The sequence below is a fragment of the Scyliorhinus canicula genome, chromosome 5, assembly GCF_902713615.1.
Source record: "Scyliorhinus canicula chromosome 5, sScyCan1.1, whole genome shotgun sequence".
NCBI classification, from domain to species: Eukaryota; Metazoa; Chordata; class Chondrichthyes; order Carcharhiniformes; family Scyliorhinidae; genus Scyliorhinus; species Scyliorhinus canicula.
Genome location: NC_052150.1, coordinates 168,154,159 through 168,175,160, shown reverse-complemented (window position 1 = coordinate 168,175,160; position 21,002 = coordinate 168,154,159). Strand labels below are relative to the sequence as shown.

The window sequence follows — 21,002 nt, the reverse complement described above, 5'->3', positions numbered from 1 at the left end:
TCAAGGCTGGGTCGCCTTAGGAGACGTGCGCCAACAGGGGCTCTTGTCGCAGGGCAGGAGTAACAGCAGGCCATCTCCACTCCTGCTGTACCATCTGGAGAATCACCTAGGCGTAGCATTAGGTCCCGTAAGGCCAGAAAGATAGACACCAGTTTGGTTGGCACAGGTGCAGGGCACAGTTTAGTTATAGGGGCTAGGGCACAGGCTGTATATATTTTTTCCTAATAAACACATGTCCACACCGTTAAAACCTGCCTTGGTGCTCTGTCTGATGGGTGTGTCGGTGGGCTGGTCCGGACTGGCCTGTGGGTGTGGGGTTGGGGCAGCATGGTAGCATTGTGGATAGCACAATTGCTTCACAGCTCCAGGTTCCCAGGTTCGATTCTGGCTTGGGTCACTGTCTGTGCGGCGTCTGCACATCTTCCCCGTGTGTGCGTGGGTTTCCTCCGGGTGCTCCGGTTTCCTCCCACAGTCCAAAGATGTGCAGGTTAGGTGGATTGGCCATGATAAATTGCCCTTCGTGTCCAAAATTGCCCTTAGTGTTGGGTGGGGTTACTGGGTTATGGGGATAGGGTGGAGGTGTTGACCTTGGGTAGGTTGCTCTTTCCAAGAGCCGGTGCAGACTTGATGGGCCGAATGGCCTCCTGCACTGTAAATTCTATGAAATCAGAGCGTCCTATGCACGGTGGCCTTGGCAATTACGTTGTGTGGCCTCCCTTGCCTACCCGGGCCTCATGTCCTGCTCTTCATCCCCTTCCCATATCCTCCTCGTCGGACCAGTCCTGCTCTTCCTTCTCATTCTCCTTCTCCAGCACATCGTCCCTCTGCTCTACGATGTTGAGAAAGAGGTAGCAGGCCACCACGATGCGGGCGCCCTCTCAGCATCACTATGGAGGGCCGCTCCAGAGCGGTCCAGGCACCTGAAGCGCATCGTCAGGATGCCGAAGCACCGCTCGGTCACACTCCTGGTCGCTGTATGGGCATTGATGTAGTGGGTCTCCGCGTCGGTCTTTGGCCTCCGGATAGATGTCATCAGCCACAGCCGCAGCAGGTAACCCGTTGCCCAGGAGTCAACCATTCAGCAGGAGGGTGTGCCCCTTGAACATGTCAGAAATCACTGAGTGTGCCAGGATGAAGGAGTCGTGCACACTGCCTAGGTATCAGGCGAAGAGGTGCACAATGTGCAGCTGATGGTCACAGACCAGCTGGAAGTTCATCGCATGGTACCCCCTTTGGTTAGGGTAGAGCGGCCTGTTATCAGCAGGTTCCCGTAGGGCGATATGCATCCCGTCTATTGCCCCCTAGACCCAGGCATCCCGGCAATGGCAGAAAACCCTGCTGCTCGGGCATCTTGGTGGGCTCAGTCCACATGGAAATGGATGTATTGATGGGCTTGGGAATATAGGGCTTTCATGACGGTGCGGATGTACCTGTGCACCAAGGTCTGTGAGATCCGGACAGGTTCCCACTCAGCGACTGGCAGGACCCTGTCGCATAGACGTTCAGGGCGACCGTCACCTTGACGATCACCGGGAGTAGGTGTCCTCCCGCATGCCCTTGCGGTGCATCATCTGGCAGATGTGTCGCACTGTCTCTCTGCTCAGCTGGAGTCTCCGACGACACCTCCGGTCCGGCAGATCCTTGAATGACAGGCTTTGCCGTACACGCGCGGCGTCTCCGCGGCACCTCCTCCTCCTCGGCCTGTTGGGTGGCCGGCCCTCCAGCCAGTGCGACCGCCACGTGCCCCACTGCAGCCCTTTCCTCTGCAGCCCACTCCTCTGCAACCTAGTCCCCCGCTAGCTGTTCTGCTGTTGCCCGCTCTGCTGCTGCAGCTTCCCCCTCCTCTCCAAGTGGCCCTGCTCACGCAACTTCGCAAAGCTGCGACCATTACCACAGCAGCCAGCATTGCTGGTTGAACATCAAACGCCATTGTCTGCAGGGGGTGAAAGTCCAAAATATGAGCATGGCACATATTCTCGTGCCCAGCCAGGTTCCATGGGCTACACGGTGCATTCATACGACTGGTGTCACTGTGTAGAACTAGGGGCCGAGGTGGCTGGTCAGTGGGTGTGCAGGATGATAGCCACTGTAATGCTGGCTGGTACCTGGGCACTGCATGGGGCGTCCCCCCAGCTGCTCGGCCTGTACTCCCCCTCTCACTCTCCTCCCCCAGCCCTGGCAGGAGGCCCCTTACACAGGCCAGCACGGCCAGTATCCGGGCTGGCAGCCCACAGTCACTCTACGCCATTTCCCCGATGTTAGGTTCACGACGAGAACTCGACCCATCTGAGGCGGTGAATCTCGGAGGCCCCGGAGAATAGAGTGCTAGACCGGCTAATGATATGCTTACTGTACTTTTACCCCGCGCGGCGAGCAACGCATTTACGCCACTTTTGGGGTGCCAGGGCATCCCGATTAGGCGTCAAACCAGCACCTAGCGCGATTTTGGCGTCAGAAGCTATTCTCCGCCCAATCACGTTTCGCGATTTTGGCGTGGGCAAACAGAGAATCACGCCCTTAGTCTCAGTACGAAGAATCCAGAACCAGACCTTTAACATACAAGTATCTTGTACGATAAAAATAAGGAACTATTTCAATTCATGGATTTGCAGGAGTCACATGGTTTGTATCACATGAAATTATTTTAATTATAGGTGAAGTTACACAGTGTAATGGAAGGCTGCTCTGGACAGATTAAAGGGTCCGTTTTCTTGGACTCGATCGGCTGAAGTTCTAAATGCACTCAGTGTCCAACCATGGGGATCCTAAGTACTTGGCTAGATAATGGCGATGTGTATTAATAAAAGCAGCACATAATGAGGAGCATCTACAGAACTCTTAGATCTGAAGTTGTTTGCAAGATCAGGATCTTCTGGTTGCCAATAAAGACTGGCAGTCAGAAGATCCCGTTTGTCCATTAAAAGTCTGGATGGAGTGGGGGGGATGCAGTCAGTAAGGATGCAAAGGCAGTCCATGCAATAACAAATTCTTAGGCATTCTTGCACTAGGACACCCAGAAAATGCAGCATATAGAAATAAGAGGTGGGAGGCAAAGTTACTCCTTACCCCACCTGCAGACCCGCCTGTGACTCGACAAAGAGTCTTGAAACAGTGTTCACGAAGGTGTTTTAGATTTGGTGATCTTGGTTTCTGCTTCTTTATCGTGGCTCTTGTTGCTCACAGTGATGTGACCATCAATTCACATGACACGTAGTTGGAAGTGAACAGTGGTTTTAATAATCTCACAACGGAGACTGCCTGCGACAAGATGAACTGGCAGGCAGGCTCAGACTGCCAAGCTTTATACAACCAGTTGGTGGGAGGAGCCACGGGCGGAGCCAAGGGTGGAGCCCAGTACAAACTCCCGTACACTCCCAGTACATCTCCCCTAGGGGCAGAGCCGCGCAACTGCTCGTGTGCCGAGCTTACACAGACATAGTACATCAGGCTAAATCGCTGGCTTTTAAAGCAGACCAAGCAGGCCAGCAGCACGGTACGATTCCCGTACCAGCCTCCCCGAACCGGCGCCGGAATGTGGCGACTAGGGGCTTTTCACAGTAACTTCATTGAAGCCTACTCGTGACAATAAGCGATTTTCATTTTCATTTCATTTCATATGTAATAACAGTGTGGATTACGCTACTGTGATTCACCACACACACAGAAAATTCACTTCCGGCCTTCATAGATTCAGAAAAAAGATCTCCAGGCAAGTTACATGTTTACATTTTCATCGGTGCTGATTTCTTTAAGGATTCAACGTGGGTCACAAAACGAATTGCCGGGAGGGAACGAGGGGCAAGCAGAGGGAAGATTATTTAACTAAAAGAAAAGTGTAATCTAGGAGGATTGCATTTTGATAAAAGGACCCTTCATTTTTCCTCAAAGAAAATAATAGGCTCCCAGTATGTCTTTGATTTGCTTTTTAATTTCAATTTTCTTGCCAGCCTCAGGAACTTCTAAGTAGAGGCTGCCTCACCGCAATCCCTTCATCAATTATGTTAATTTGAACAAAATTCCCCCTGGGTGTCTCAACAGTGGCATATGACTTCCAACTGGCCTGACAGCTGTTTCCGATATAACTGGTCTCAGAAAACCACACTGAAGGCGAAGGTATTTTCATTCCAAGCCTATAGCATGGCTCCTCGGTGTCAAGTGACTCTGGAGCTCCCTTGGTTGCAGCTGTTCTAGCATTGTTGCCCCCAGTAATGGACGTCACTGGTAAATTTGCAGGTATATCAGGGTCAGCTTCCTCAGTGGAGAGTGCAGCTTGATGATACAAGCCTTAAGAGTTACGATGTTGTAATCCTATCCCTAACCTGCACTCCCTGCGAGCGTGACTTGTTGCAGAAAGCACAGGATTGTGGGATTGCTCTGTAAGGTGCCCACTGTTTCCCCACCAGCATGAAATTTTTTTTAAAAAGTTTACAGCGAGGCTATTATTTTCTTCGTCAACAAACAGAGTGTTTTGAATAAAAAACATTCCTCCTGAACTTTCCTTTACTTTGAACACTGTGTTCTCACCATTTGACTTGTTGTTTTGCTTTGCAGCTGAGGGGCCTGCTGTTGGGAGAGGTTAAAAGTATTTTTTTTATCTGATAAGAAGTCTCATCTTTAACATGATTTGACTGTTCATGGGTTTCTCTGTTTTGTGCCAGTAACTTCCCTGCTTTTTTTAATCTTCCCTTTGATATCAATTTAGCTATACGATGGACCCAGTGCCCAGTCTCGACTTATTGATACTTTCTGTGGCAATACTCTACCCCCGTCAGGCAGGAGCTCTGGTTCTAGTCTGTACGTCACATTCCATTCAGACTCGAGCTTTTCAGGCAATGGATTCCAGATGCTGTGGTTCCAGAATGGTAAGATTACACACAATGCTGACTATGGCTTGCTTAAACGTGTCTTCCTGGCCTAGCCTTGCTGCCAGCTGTTTCTTTTTATCTCATTATCCTGCCTTGCTGTACTCCCTCACCAACTCTTGCAAATTTACTTGCTAATTCTCCCAGACTTTCCTACATCAAATCCATTAAAACTCATTTGGATATCACAGTTGCCAAATTCCTATTTAATGCTTACTGTTTTCCAATTACTTGTTCCTGCTATTGCTGTAAAATGGCGATGTCTGGACCATTCTTCAAGCCCTAGTTGTTTTCCCAAAGGAAATGTCTGGGATTCTCCACAGGAGTATTTTGTTAATGTCGATCTTTTAATAGCAACTTAAATCCACCCCAAGAATAGTAGGAATGTTCGGGGCAAAAGGGAAGAAGGAACTTGAAAACAGTCACAATCTAACACACGGGACGCACAGGCCAAAATCTAAGGGCCATGCCACGTGCGACCCGGCTGGCTAAGTCGTGCAGATCTAACGGGATCTTGTGAGATGTCGTGATCTGAACCCTGCCCACAATGAGCGGGACCCGAATCTGCATATTAAAATGAGCAGTTAGGCTCACTTTGATATGCACTCACCGGAGTTACCCAAGACGGAGGATCTAACCCTCGTGCCTCAGAGATCCCGATTGAATGCCGTTAGCTGGTCCCCACTAATGGGGGTCAGATGTAATGGCCAGGAACCCTTACTGATGAATGGTGAAGCAGGCTCGATGGGCCAAATGGCCTGGTCCTGATCTTATTTCTTATGATCTTATGACCTAGGTAATCATCTCCTCCTCTTCTGCCTTCAAGCTGTTCATAAAGGGCGCATTCAAATTTCAAGAGCACAAGTGCCAAGGAACGTATTGGGTGGGTCAATATTGAAAGGACTGCAGAAACTAAAAAAAAAGTGAAATATGTTTACAAACCAGCAGGGAATACAAAAACTCTCTCAGAACTGCTTCACGATAGTCCTTCTTCACATGAGAAATGGCTAAAGCATTTCTCTGGAGACTTTCTGGCATCAAACATTAGCCCTTACAGAAGTGTTTTTAATAAGACTGCCTGCAAGTAGAATCTCCTCCTGCTCAGATACACCACCAAGTGGTTGAACAAAAAACTTAATTTTATTTCACACTGCTGGAGCTCTGGAAATTAAGACCCTGATATGAACATTGAGATGAGGAGGTTCTGGGGGAGCACATTAATGCAGAGAAAATATGGCAAGGCCGGAGGCGTGGTGGTCCTGCCAGATTTAATGACAGATCCTTGTTATAAGCTTTTCCATCTGTTCCCTACTTGGTAACTGGCCAAATTGACAGGCTGGCTAACTTTCATGGGTGGCACGGTGGCACAGTGGTTAGCACTGCTGCCTCATAGATCCAGGGACCCGGGTTCAATTCTGGCCTTGGGTTACCGTCTGTGTGGTATTTGCGTTTTCTCCCAGTGTCTGGGTGGGTTTCCTCAGGGTGCTCCGATTTCCTCCCACAATCCAAAGATATGTAGGTTAGGTGGATTGGCCATGCTAAATTGTCCCTTAAAGTTCAAAAGGTTAGGTGGGGTTACTGGCGTACAGGGATAGGGTGAAGGCATGGGTTTAAATAGGGTGTTCTTTCCAAGGGCCGGTGCAGACTCGATGGGACGAATGGCCTTCTTCTACACTGTAAATTCAATGATTCCGCATGAAAACCAGGATTAGAGATGACAGTCTGAGACCCTTGCGGGTGGTGCCCGGAAATTGGACCCAATCTAATAGCACAAAGAGAGTGCCTTCACCACTGTACTGTAGCGGTTGAAGAAGGCAGCTCCACCACCTTGCCACTCATTTCCCAGAAATGAGTTTAAAAAGAAAGCTCCATTCTAACCATGAATTTCTACAAGTTCAGTAAAATTCAGAATCAGAGATTCTTGATGGGTTGGACATTTGAGAAATATGGTCACACCCATCCTGAGAGAGAGAGTGAGAGCGAGAGTTAAAACCAAGTGTATTACTACCAGTTTTTATATCCCACTGATATATGGGCTAGATTCTCCGCCCCACCACGCCACTTTTCAGCCTTGACCCGCTGGCGGGATTCTCTGTTATGCTGGCCGGTCAATGGGGTTTCCCATTGTAGGGCAGGCCTACACGGGAAACCCCTGTGCATGAAGAATCCAGCCCATGGTGGCCAATGCAAAACTGATATAATTAGCAAAGCAAATACTTTTCAGCATTTAATGTTTTTAAATTACTTTTAGCTCAGAACATTACTATTCATTTAATTCCAGATTGACTCATGTCAGTTTGTGGTTGTGGTACCTAGGTGGGGCAGTGGGAAGAATGGCGCCTGATTATGTGCATTGATGTTTCTGTTTAACCTTGTCCACTCAAAGTGTAATGGTGAATACCCCAACTGCGCAGTGTACGAGAGAACTATACTATTATTGTGAGAAATGGGAAGTAAAAATTCTTAAATGTTGTGCCTTGAGTCGCCAAATCCAAAGCAAAAGCCTACATCAGCCCAAAATGACACTCCTATTTCTGATCCAGGGAGATTGATTTGGGCAGATTGTGAGCAGAGGTTAAAGTGGAAAAATGAATTTGGCTTGATGAAAGGGATAATCTAAGTCATATGTCCAGGATGATCAAATCACACATGAGAAGTTGGAAGGAAGTACACTTAAATTAGGCACTACTGAGATCAACTAAGTAATTTTTAGTAAAATTCCTTTATGGGAGAAGTGCAAATGCATGTCTTGAAGCTTCAATTTAATCAACAGCAATTTGTATTTATGTAGTATCTTTAATATAACTAAAAGTCACAAGTTTGTAACAGCAACAATAAAATAATGATTGATGTGCGATGAAAAAGAATTGTCAAAATGAAATTTAAATGATTTTTGAGTCTATAGAATTTCAATTCTTTTGAAAGTCAGAGTCCTGCATCTGGTGTGGGCGCAGTGAATCATTGGAGAATCATGCACTCCCACACCAAGCTATTTGTAAATTCACTGGTACAACTGCAGTTACTGGGCTGCCACACCCAGCAGTTTCCAGGAAGCAGTAAAGCATGACTGTGGACAGTGCCAGCAATAATCCCAGCAAAATCCCAGCAATAAACTCCCACCGCTGGGAAAACTGTGAGATCTTAGGAAAAGATGGATGTTTGGGGATACAGATGTAGATTATGGCCATACAAGCAAAAGTATGGCATTTGGAAATGTCAAAGAGTAACAATTTAGTCCTTATCCAAATAAGTAGAGAACAAAATTCACAATTCATTTGTACTCATTGCAAAAATTGAGATGATTATTTCTCAATAAGATTTATATAACTGGAGAGGGATGGCGAGAATAGAATTTACCGCACTGCACTTTTCATCAATGTAACATCTATGTGCATAATCCACTGTCATTTAGGGAGAGTAGGGAAGCAGACACAGTACTGCAAATCAATCAATAACCAACAGGCTGCCGATACACCATAAATGCAATTTTGAATTTGAATTTGCAATATTATCAATATAAAGTAACCTTTGTGACTATAACAAAAGTCTTTAAAACTTTAATAACTGGAGATGACTATGGTTGGTTCTGCATCAATGGAAGTAGCTTAGTTTTTCAATGCAGATCCAAGTATGCATTTGCATTGCAGAGCACATCGTTGTTAGTTCAGCTGGATAGTGTTAAAATCTGTTATCAAACTCACTAAATTGAGAACATTTGTTGAAATAATAAATCCTCGCTTTCTCAGTGTGCCCACTGTTTTATCAGCGTGCACTATGAAGTACATGAGTTGTTCCTTTATTTCATGGCTGTTTTGTTTGTTATTTGATCTCTTAGCAACCATGCATCAGCAGACATTATGGCAGACTTTCTGTGCTGGGGTACTCAGATGATTTGCCAAGTGGAAAGAAATGTGTAATTTCAGTACTTTCTAAACTGATGGTCATTTCCGTGTCTGGTTAAAACCAGCTCATTCACTGCATCATAAAATGTTGAAGTTGAAGAGAGAAGTTTTGCAACAGCATTAATCACATGGTTCCCTGCTGCACAGATTTGGTTAAAATGTTCCACTGTTTTTGGTGCATCTAATTATTTTGAAGCTAACTAAGATTAAATGCTTTCTGCTTCATTCGGCTGTGGGCCTTTGCAATAAGGTACTGACTTGCACTCAATTCTTGTAAATATTTTGCTGTCAGGCAGTGACTGTAACCGGATACTTGTTGTGCAGTTGTAAAAAATCCAAATCGAATCACTCTCAGCTTTTATTGTCCATGATAAAAAACAGATAGACCTGTGTGTTTGCAGGTGTTAGCACTGAAATAATATTCATAGCGTCCACGATTTCCTGAGATGTGTGGGAGCTTCCTGAGATTTCTTTTTGTTTCCACATCCTACTACTCGAGTGAAATAAATGTCAAATTTGTTTAGAGATTTACTTTACTAAAATATAAACTGCGGATCTGAGGATAAAGGCGGGATTCTCCAACCCCCGCCGGGTCGGAGAATCCCCAGGGGGGGGCGGCGCGAATCCCACCCTGACGCTACGGGCAGGAGCGTAGTTCAAGCTACGCTGGTCGGGGGCCGTTGGCATTGCCCCCCCCCCCCCGGCAATTTTCCAGGCCCCAATGGGCCGAGCGGCCGTCCATTTTTGGCCAGTCCTGTCGGTGTGGGCTACGGATGGTCCCACACGGTGAGACCTGGCAGGTAAGTCGGCTGCGGCGGTCCTCGGGGGGGGGGGGGGGGGGGGAGGGCGTGGGGGGATCTGACCCCGGGGGAGGGGTGCAGAGAAGAGAACCCCGCGCATGCGCCAAAATACAACAGCGGTTCTGCGCATGCGCAAGATCACGCCGGCCCCTTTGGCGCATGTGCAAACTCGTGCAGTCCATTCGGCGCCGGCTTGAGCAGTGCCAACCCCTCCGCCGTCTACCTAGCCCCCGAGAAAGTGGAGGTAAGTGGAGAATTCCTCACTTTGGGGGCCCATTGACACCAGAGTCGTAGGCGCCAGTTTTCCAGCCGGCGTGGGGACTGGAAAGGAGAATCCCGGCTTAAGTGTTGACACTGGGGCAAGATTCATGGACTTCCTCGACAGCAAAACTGGCGCTACACCTCATCAGTGACTGTTGAGGGACTAGCACCGGCGCCACGTGGAACACAATCGATTCCAATGAGAAATGGGGTGGGATTGACCGGGTTCGCGATTGACACTCAGGAGGCCGACAAGCTGCTGCCACATATACACACTATGCTCCCCACAAACGCCATCCCAGGCAACAAAATGGCACTGGTTGCGCTGGAGCACGCCCTTACAGCTGATGAATCAGCTGCGGTCAGAGGGCACCTGGGGGGGCCCTGGGGGGTCACCCATAGGACCAGTGACCCTAAGTTCACAGTGGGCAGTCAGCACCGTGTGCAGCTCCATGCCTGCCTTTCAGGCTGCGGCAATGGTGCTCCACCCCGACCAGACAACCCACCTCCTGGCCACCCCCCGATACTCCCCCGGCCCTGTCAGAAGCCCCCCCAGCCAGTGGCACAACTGTCAGCTAACTATGGCGATGTTGAACGCATTCCGTACCCCTCTCTCTCCCTCAGCCTTGTCAACCTTGCTGTCGGGAATTCGGCCCGTTGGTGGAGGAGAATCATGGAGGCCCTGGAGAATATTGGATCGGGCCCACTATGATACGTTTACTGTATGTGCATTCTGGAAAGCATTGGCTCCGCTGTTGAGGCGATGGAGAATTGCATTTTGGCGTGAAATCGGTGCCCACTGTGATTTTGGCGTCTGAACCAATTCTCCGCTCAATCCTGGTTCCGGCATCAGCTGACAAAGAATCCCGCCCAAGATGTTATGCTATGGAATTATCAGCATTTTCTCTTAAACCATATGGATCATGACTATTTTTTCCTGGCTGGCTCTTAGAATATGTGCTCAGAGAGCTTCAAAGGACACTTACGATTGTTCACCGACACAATTGAATTCATATCGACTTTAAACGTTGAACTGAACAGGCAATTTTCAGTGGTCTTTGCTTAAATATCATAGTTCCAAAAATAGATTTAGTTTACAAAAGCAAAGCGAAGTACTGTGGATGCTGGAGATCTGAAATTAAAAGAGAAAAGGCTGGAAGTTCTCAGCAGTATCTGTGGAGTGTAAATCGAGTTAATGGGCTGGATTTTACTTCAGACTCTGGAACCTTGATGTCAGAACCTCAAAGGTTGGAAGTGAGGCTGCTGGATCAATCTCCCTGGAAATTGGCTGCCTCTGCATTCATCATCGCATTAAGGATGGTAGTGGGCCAGCAGCATCAGGCGCCTGATCAGAGGGCCAGCATTTATGGAGCATTGGCAGCTCCATTGAAAAAGGAGAATGCTGCTGAGGCAGGTTGGAAAAACACAAGGGTCCCTCAACATAGAGACACCCTTGGAGCCATTCATGAAACTAAAATCTTTGGAGGATCAAAGCCAGTGAGGCATTGCGTCCGGCGAAGATCCGTGTGGGCCAACTAGATCGCGGGTTGGCCTGAACTGGGTGCTGAGCAGTTTGCTCTCTAAACTTGCTCCCATTGGAGGGACCCAGATTCTGCCTAGACGCAGCGCAAAACCAATTGAGGCTCATTATGGGAAATGTCCATCTCATTAGTGAGGTGGACGCCCAATCGAATGGCCTCCCATGATCTCATTGGCTCTGTGGCGAGCGGTCGCGTGGTGCCGATTTTAAAAACTCCGATTTAAAAATGGGAACCTAGCACAATGGCTGCGGAGGGGATCTTAATTCTCAGGCAGGCAGCCCAGGGACAATGGGGCTACTGCCTCGGTCTGGGGGGGGGGGGGGGGGTAGTGTAGGTGGGTCCCAGGGGCGCTGGTCCTGGTCGGGGAACTGGACTTGGTCAGAGGGTTCCAGCCACTATTGGCTGGGGGTTGCCCCTGGTCTGGAGGGGTGGTGGTTCAGTGCCTGTGGGTCCTAAAGGCTATCACCCTAAATGTTATACCTATATCAGGGCAGCTGCAGCTGCTGCTTGCCTGACCTACTAAATACATCAAGGACCAAGCCCTTGCTTGGTTATATGCTGTGGGTCCCTTTAACTCCCTTTGACTGTGAGCAGCCTCTGGCTGCACAGCTGAAGGCTATTTCTAATAAGGAATTGGCATTGTTAGTTATGCAAGAGCACTTCACTACTCTCAAGTGCAAAACCGTGGGTCCACGTGCCATGTGTCAGATGAGTGTTATTGCCAGGCATTCCAATCAAACTGCTAGGCCAGGACACTTTGCCTGAAGCTTGGAGGCATCAACATCACAAAGGCAGCAGCCAACAATCAAACACCCAAGAGCTGGGCTGAAACATGGGAATATCCTGCAACCAGCGGGGTCTGGGGCCTGGGATCGAGGGGCTGCCACTGTGGCTGGGGGATGAGTGCATGGGGCCGGGTCCTCCGGCACAACTGACTCGGTGGATGCCACTCTGAGACAAGGCAGGATCCGTCGAGTACCAAGTTAGGGTTAGGGTGGATGACCTTTCAGACTGTCGGTCTCTTTCCTTCTCAGGGCATCGCTGACCTTGCAGCAGCATCCCTCGCGGTTCTGATGGCAGGCAAGGCAGCCAGAGAAGATGATGGCAGCAACCTCTACGGAGGCTCGAGGTGGCAACCCATATGCAGGGGCCCGCCACACCAACCATGTAGCAGGCAGGGCAGGGACTCAGAGGTGGGCGCTGGCGATTGCCCAAGGTGTACAGGCATCGTTTGTTGTTTGACCAGATGACGGAGAGCATATTCCACAGGAGGCTCCGTCTCAGCAGAGAGATGGTGTGGCACCTGTGCCAGGTCCTTGCGGCCTAGGCACCCTGCGGAGAAGGATGATGCCTGCTCCTGGTGGGCATCATGGGCATGGCAGCCCTGAACCTCTCTGCTACGGGTTGATTCCAAGGCTCAAGTGGGGACCTGTGTGGCATTTCCCAAGCTACAGCGCACAACTGCATGCATGAAGATAAGCTGGACCATGCCCACCAAGATGCCCGGGCAGCAGGATTCTCCTCCATTGCCAGAATGCCCCAGGTCCAAGGGGTAATAGATGGCACACGAGTCGCCTTGCGCAGACTGGGGCATCAGGGAGCATCTTTCATTAACAGGAAGGAGTTCCACTCCGTGAATGTTCAACTCGTGTGTGACCACCTCCTGCGGATCATGCACGTGTGTGCACGCTTCCCAGGGAATAGGCATGGCATCTACATCCTTGGACAATTGGAGATCCCTGGCATTTTCGAGGACCACCTCAGGAAGACAGGTTGGCTCTGGGGGATTTGGGTCCTGGCTGATGATGCCAGTGCGAAAGCCGGAGACCGAAGCGGAGACCCAATATAAAAGGCCACCAGGGCTGTCATTGAACGGAGCATTGGGATGCTGAAAATGCGGGTCTGATGCCTAGACCACTCTGCACTCTGGTGGTGCCCTGCAGTACACTCCCCCAGAAGGTTGATGGCTTTGTGGTGGTCTGTTGTGCCTTACACAACCTGGCACAGCAGCGGGGCAAGGAGGAACATGTGGCCTTGTCTGAGGAGGTTGAGGAGGAACCGGACCAGGAGGAGCTGGAGGACAAGTCCAGGGAGGACCCATGGGAGCAGCCGGAGGATGGAGGACAGGTGGTGGTGGTGATGGTCCGTCACACCAGGAGGGCCAGGGAGGCCCTCATCTTCGACGCTTCTCACAGGATGAGGCTTTGTCCGTCATCTCACTCCTCTCCCCCTTCCTCTCACCCCCTCCCTCCATCTCTCCTCCCACTCTCTTCACCCTCGGAGCTCTCCTTTGAGGTGTCCTCTTGGATGGCAGCGGAGCGGACTACCCTGGATGGCCCGCCCCATAGGATGGAGATCCTGCACGTTGTCATTGCGTAGGAGGGATCATTTTGTCTGGCCTGAACAACTCACTTGTGACAGGTCATATGGGTGAAGGGGTGGTGACTGCTCACCTCTGCGGAACAGGCCAACCTCGCTGTTAGTGACCGCTCTGTTCTCGGCCAACCCTGCGATCTCCAGGGCCCGTTCCTCATCGAGGGTGAGGAATGTGATGCCCAGGATCCCTCTGCCTGGCTGGGTCCTTTCCTGCCTGTTAAGGGCTATCTTCTCCTGGGGGGACAGAGAGGGGCCATCAAGAACTGCCAGGTCAGCATTAGCAATGCGATGAAAGGTAACGCTCCTTGTGCACTACCCAAACATTCGGTTAGACGGTAATGTCTTGGCACTGAACTATCTCAGGTTTTTGTGCTCAATATTACAAACTTTCTGAGCAGAATTTTCAAAGGCTATTTGGTGGGCAGGCCTGGAGGTGTAAAGGCTGGGAATCACACTCTGCTGGCCAGCATGCTGGTCTGCTGCCATCATTCCACGCAAGAACGACTTTCAAGAAGGTCAGGTCTGGGACGGAATGGATACCTACTCACAAATCACAGGTTACCAAATACGGTAATTAAAAGGTCTTTCCAGGCATTAGGAGGGCCCCATACAGCAGACCAAAATATGGCCAGTGAGAGGAGGCAGCCTCCAGAAGGGAGGCGGACAATGATTTCTCCTGCCAAGAAAACCCCTGCCACTCACTGACTAAATCGCTGGCTTATAAAGCAGGCTAGCAGCACGGTTCGATTTCCGTACCAGCCTCCCCGGACAGGCGCCGGAATGTGGCGACTAGGGGCTTTTCACAGTAACTTCATTGAAGCCTACTCGTGACAATAAGCGGTTTTCATTTTTTTCATTTTCATTTCCTTGGCCACTGGACTGAAGCTGCGGCTGCTGGCCATCCACCGGAGGGGTTGTCCTTCCACAATCAAGGCCTGGCTGCTGTGGTCTTTTTTAAATGAAACATTTTTTACCTGGTCTTCAAAGGGTGCCTTCAGTGTGATCTCCCTCTCTCCCCCTCTGTCTCGCTTTGTCTCTCTCCCGCTCTCTATGTGTGCAGGCAACAGCAGCTCCCACCTCAGATGGTGTCATTGCTGGAGGGTCTCCTATTGACCTTCCGACATTGGGAGCTTGACCATCACCCTTAACTGGCAAGTTCACCAACAATCATGTTGGTGACTATTCCCAACACAGTGGGCAAGATTCTCTGATCCCCCAGCCATATGTTCCTTGGCAGAGTGCCATTCGCTGGCGGCAGGATTCCATCTTCCTGTCACTTGTCAAAGGGATTTCCCATTGGAGCTACCCAATGCTGCTGGGAAACCTGCGGGTGGGGTCCACTGTTGGCAGGAAAGGAGAATCCCAACGGGATGTAGAATTCCGGCCAGTGTGTTGTTGCGGACCACATGTGATCCCAATGATGGAATCTTGACAATAAATGGAAAATACAGCAAACCCTTTCTGAAAAATTGCATTTTCGTTCACATTACCAGCTAACTGAGAATTGGGTGGTCCCAGAAACAGACTGCCAATTCATTCTGACAGATTACCAACCCCGCAACAATCCTTCTTTGAATATGTCATATCAGGAAGCGTTACATCATTTAGAAGTTAGCAAGGTTTTCCAGCTCAGTGATACTCTCAACAACATTGTTAGAAATCTTTCAGATGATAATTTTAACAAGGGATTGACCTGAATCATGTTAACACACCTTTTCTTCTTCTTGCAAACATGTAAGAAAATTATATAAATCTTACAAAAATTCTGGTGTGTTTATAATGAAAATGGGAGTAGCTCCCATTGTCCCTCCCCAGACAAGGGAAATACTTCTTTTCACGATCACAATGCTTTTTAGCTGTGATTACCACTTTAGCACGGGTCTAATAGTTCCATGGTGATTTATCCCACTAACATTAAAACTTGGGCAGCACAGTAGCACAAGTGGATAGCACTGTGGCTTCACAGCGCCACGGGTCCCAGGTTCAATTCCCTGCTGGGTCACTGTGTGTGCGGAGTCTGCGCGTTCTTCCCGTGTGTGCATGGGTTTCCTCCGGCTGCTCTGGTTTCCTCCCACAGTCCAAAGGCGTGCAGGTTAGGTGGATTGGCCATGCTAAATTGCCCTTAGTGTCCAAAAGATTAGGAGGGGTTATTGGGTTACAGAGACAGGGTGGAAGTGAGAGCTTAAGTGGGTCGGTGCAGACTCAATAGGCCGAATGGCCTCCTTCTGCACTGTATGTTCTATGCTATTGTTTATGTAAAACTGGAACTCCTTACATCTTTTGGTCTTTCCTCCCAGCTACAAACTTTGAGCTTTTAAAACTGAACAATGGTATTGTGGCTTCCTGAACTATTTTGCCTTTTCTTTTCTTGTTGTCTTCCACTGGTGTCTAGCATTTGGGGTCTTCGTCCTTCACTTGAATTTCTGAATTTATAAAGACAGGAGCCAGCTTGTTGTTATTGTATATTTTCATTTTTATTCCAAGGCAGTCATTAAAAATCATTGTGTGATAAATGCATTCGTAAAGCTTCCAGTTGTCTAGCTGCTGTTCCCTCATGTCTGATTTCTAAAGTTAACTTTAAACGATTACTGTTTTCATTACCTAAGAGGAAATTGGCCGCACAGTATATTACAGTAATATTCGCCCGATTGATATTATGACATTTTAATGTGATGCATCTGATTTTGTGTAAGAGCGCGAGGAATAAGAGCAGGAGGAGACCACGCAGTCTCTCTAGCCTTTTCTACCAGGAGGTCAGATCTGTATCTCTCGATTCCCCGAGAGACCAAAAATCTGTCTACCCACACTTTAAATATATTCAATAATGCTGTTAGGCCCTTGGGGCTAGAGAAAATCCGGTAAAATTCCACACTTTGTTTTTCAGTGGAATGTATTATTGTTCCAGCTTTTGAGTTGCTTCCTTAAACATTTCCCACAGTTTGTTTACCAGCATACCATCTAGTCTAGGTTAGTTTAGGCTGGATATTTGACATCAAAATGAAACTGTTTTTCAACTACTTGATTTTGTAGAAAGCTAGCTGCTCTTCAAAAAAAAAATTAAAACAAATTAACCAAAAACAGTTGATGCTGGAGGGGTTTGGACAGAAGTGATTCCACAAGGAATCAAGGCAGGGATATGAGTCATTAGAAAATATGAAAGGAAATGACCGTCTCCTATACTGACAACTGCTGGAAACGGTTCCCTTTGTTTTAACGTGATTGGTGACTCCAGAAATAAATGTGTACGGATGACTAGGACTAGCCACAAAAAAAACACCAGCTTTCCGTTGCTCATTTTGAAACCATTATTCATACTTAAACTGTTTTAGGGATATGATGGTCATTTTTTTCTTCCCGATCATCTGCTAAATGCGCCATGAGTACAGGAAGCGGTGGCACAAAGATTGTTCTGTGGGTCAGGGCGGAGTGGGCAGTGGAGCGAGGGTTAAAAAATGTTTTACCCATCGGAAACCTGTTTTGGTTCCTTTGCTGAGGCATTCTTGTTTCGAGAAAACACAAACTGCTAGCATTTGGTCAGAGGGTAGTCATTATGGGAGGAAGGTGAAGCAGGAGGGTCTGGTAGAAACGTCAACCTCATTAGCATTAAGGCACAGACACAGGGGGCGATTCAGCAGACTCAAGTTAAGGTCTGCTGAATGGCAAGTTTAGCGGGGTGTTTGTCAACACCTTCAGCACCAAGAAAGACCCTGCTATTCAACGGCACTTTGCTGTTTCCTTTGGCCTCGGCAAGCAACTGCCCATCGAGGCCACTCTTTAAGTCATTTCCTGCTCTGGCGAGCTCTCGTGCACGTCACCCAACACACCTCTTCTGGGGTCCTCAAGCTCCCCCTCACCCCACCTCTTATGAGCAAGACCCCTTGGGCTAGATCCCTGGCACGGGCAACCTGGCACCTGGTCACCTTGGCACTGCCAGCTTGGCACCCTGGATGTTTCTAGCCTGGCAGTGCCAAGGTGCCCATGTGGCAGGGGTGTGCCAGGGTACCACCACGCCCTGCCCCCAACCACCCGTGGGCCTCAACTCCCAGCAAGACCCCCCACCCCAGGTACCATTAGACTTTGTGAACCAGTACCAAATGGGGCCCAGTTAAACCTCACTGGCAAGGCCGGTGAATCCCAGGCCCAGGGTAAATTGGGCGGGATGGCATGAAATGTTTTGAGCACCGCGATTCCTGATCCAGATCTCTTGCGAGATTCAATGGTCTCATCCCCACATCAAGTCAGATGCAATGAGGCCGCTGAATCTCACCCTCAGTTGCAATAATATTCCAAGATATGTGAGTAGATGTAAGGATCAGACATCATGGGCGTGATTCTCCGCTGCCCACGACGGGTCGGAGAATAGCGGGAGGGCCTTCCTGACATTTTTCCCGACCTCCCGCGATTCTCCCCCCACCCCCCCCCCCCATGGTCGCCCCGCGACACGAATCGCTGCTCGCCGTTTTTACGGCGAACAGCGATTCTCCCCTGGCCAATGGGCCGAGTTCCAAGGCCTTTACGGCCATTTTCACGAACGCAAACACACCTGCTCTCACCGTTCGTGAAAACGGCTGCAAAGTGCCGTTCCGGACAACCATGGCACCGATTGGCACGGCTGCACCACGGCCGGGCCAAGGGTGGCATGGGCCCACGATCGGTGGGCACCGATCGCAGGCAGCGGGTCCGATACCCGCGCACTCATTGTTCCTCCGCCGCCCCGCAAGATCAGTCCGCGGGGTGGCTGAGGGGCATGACGGCCCGCGCATGCTCGGGTTTGACGCATATGCGTGATGACGTCATCCGCGCATGCGCGGGTTGGAGCCGTCCAATCCGCGCATGCGCGGCTGACGTCACCGTGCGCGTCAGCCGCCATGACCCTTGGCGCGTGGGCTTAGCGACGGTCGCTAAGCCCGCGATGCCATGCTTCGCGGGGTCGTGCTGCTAGCCCCACCCTGGGGGGAGAATCGGGTCCCGGGAGGGGGCGCGGAGGCTGCCGTGAAACACGGCCAGTTTCACGGCAGCCTTTATGACTCTCCGCATTTGCGGAGAATCGCGCCCAAAGGATCTTCACCACTTTTTGGCACATGAGAGATAAAGTATGCCCAAAGATGACAAAAGGGAACATGGAAATTGCTAGATGAAAAATACCAATATCCAACTAGATTTTTAAATTTGTTCTTGGGTTACGAGTGTTGCTGACAAGACCAGCATTTATTGCCCATCCTTAATTATCATTAATAACGTTGCAGTGAACCACCTTCTTGAACTGGTGCGGTTTTAGCATTATGAGCACCCACAGTACTATTAGAAAGGGAGTTTCAGCATTTTGATCCAGTGCCAGTGAAGGAATGGTGATATCGTTCTATGTCGAGATGGTGATGGTGTTCCCATCCACCTGTTTTCCGTCTCTTTCAAGGTGGTAGAGGTCGCAGGTTTGAAAGGTGCAGTCGAAGGTGAGTTGTTGTTGTCCACCTTGTAGATGGTACACGTTGCCAGAAGACCATAAGACATAGGAGCAGAATTAGGCCACTCGGCCCATCGAGTCTGCTCCACCATTCAATGATGGCTGATACTTTCTCATCCCCATTCTCCTGCCTTCTCCCCACAACCCTTGCTGCCATTGTGTGCAAGTGATAGAGGTAGTGAATGTTTTAAAGTGGATGGTGTGTTGATCAAACAAATGGCGTTGCCCTTTGACGGTGTTGCGCTTTGTGCCTGCATTCATCCAGGCAATGGAGAGTGCTCCATCACACTCCTGAGTTATGTGTTTGAATGGTGGATTGGCTTTGAGGAGTCAGGAAATGGGTTACTCACTAGAAAATCCCCAGTTCCTGTGCTGCTCTTGTAAGCTACAGCATTTATTTGTAGGTTGAAGTTTCTGGTCAGTTGCAAGTTTCAGGATGTTGATGTGTAGGGGAAGTCAGCAATGGTAATGCCATTTTGTGTCACTGTTACCTGACACTCATCAGGCCATGTCTGAATGTTGTACAGATCTTGCTTCATGTCTTAATGGACTGCCTCAGTACATCAAGAGCTGAGAACATACTGAACACTGTGCAGTCATCAGTGAACAACCTGTTTCTGACCCTATGAAGTTCATTAATGAAGCAACTGAGGACCGTTGGACCTAAGACTTTATCCTGAGGAAATTCTATAGGGTTGAGATGATTGAGTTTCAACAACCACAAACTATTTCCCTTTTTCTAGGATAAAAACAGAAACCTGGCAGCATTTGTGGAGACAAACAGAGTTCACGGTTTGGATCTAAATGATCCTTTTTACAAAGGTGGACGGGGGAAGTACGTGGATAGGATGCTCTTTCGAAGGGTCGGTGCAAATTAGGTGGGCCCAATGGCCCCTTCAGCACTGTGGGGATTCTATGACAATTCTTTGCAATTCTATAACTGAAGGAAAGTAGAAATATACAGAATGATATAGTGGAAGGGGGGAGGAGGAGATGGGACAGAATAGAAGACCAGGGATAAGTTAGTGCAAAGGATATTTGGGCAAATTTGTCATGGACATGATGGAAAGAGGAATGTTAATGCTGCCATTAAGGTATGATGAATGCTAATGGTGGCAAAAGGTAAGCTAGCAGAATGTGTTAATGGGAGCAACGGGAAAGTCAGGGCCAAGTGGCCAAGTCAGGGAGAGGTGGTGGCTGGTAAACAACTGACAACAAAACATTGGGGAGGTGTCAGTTTAACACGGAGGGGGAAGTTTACAGTCTAAAGTTGTTGAACTCTATGTTGAGTCCAGAAGGCTGTAATGTGCCTGTCATAATATACACACAAGTATATGATGGTGCATAGACAGCCACTGATTGACACACTGAACGACCAATCAACACACGGAACACAGCAGCCAATCACCAGACAGGACACGGCCACTATAAAGCCAGAGGGCACTAGTTTTCCCGCTCTCTTGGGATGCAGCCTCTGAGACAGCCAGAGCCCATGAGCAGCAACACGAACATCCACCATGTGCTAGCAGGATAGTCTGGTCAGGTTAGCCTCAGGTCTCCAGTCAACTCAGCATAGTGTCAACCCACAATGTAAGTATGTTTAACAGCTCATAGTTCAATAAAATAGAGTTGTACTTCTACAAGTGTTGGTAGCCTGTCTCTCTCACTGCTATGGTAAACGCAGTCCTCGCAGACCCAGCATACCCAACACATCATGGTACCAGTGCGGATGTTAGAGTTTGATGGACCTACCTTGAGATAGTCTGCCTTTGACCAGCAATCAGCCATCCGGTAGTCTG

At 49.1% G+C, this 21,002-nt stretch overlaps 1 protein-coding gene across 1 annotated transcript in view; it reads left to right on the top strand.

Moving 5' to 3' along the window:
- cubn (cubilin (intrinsic factor-cobalamin receptor)) overlaps positions 1 to 21,002 on the top strand; it is a 450,080-nt gene that overhangs the window by 146,411 nt on the left and 282,667 nt on the right. The window contains exon 22 of the mRNA XM_038796451.1: positions 4,703 to 4,862. Coding sequence (XP_038652379.1) covers positions 4,703 to 4,862 — 160 coding nt within the window. The remainder of the gene's footprint in view (positions 1 to 4,702; positions 4,863 to 21,002) is intronic.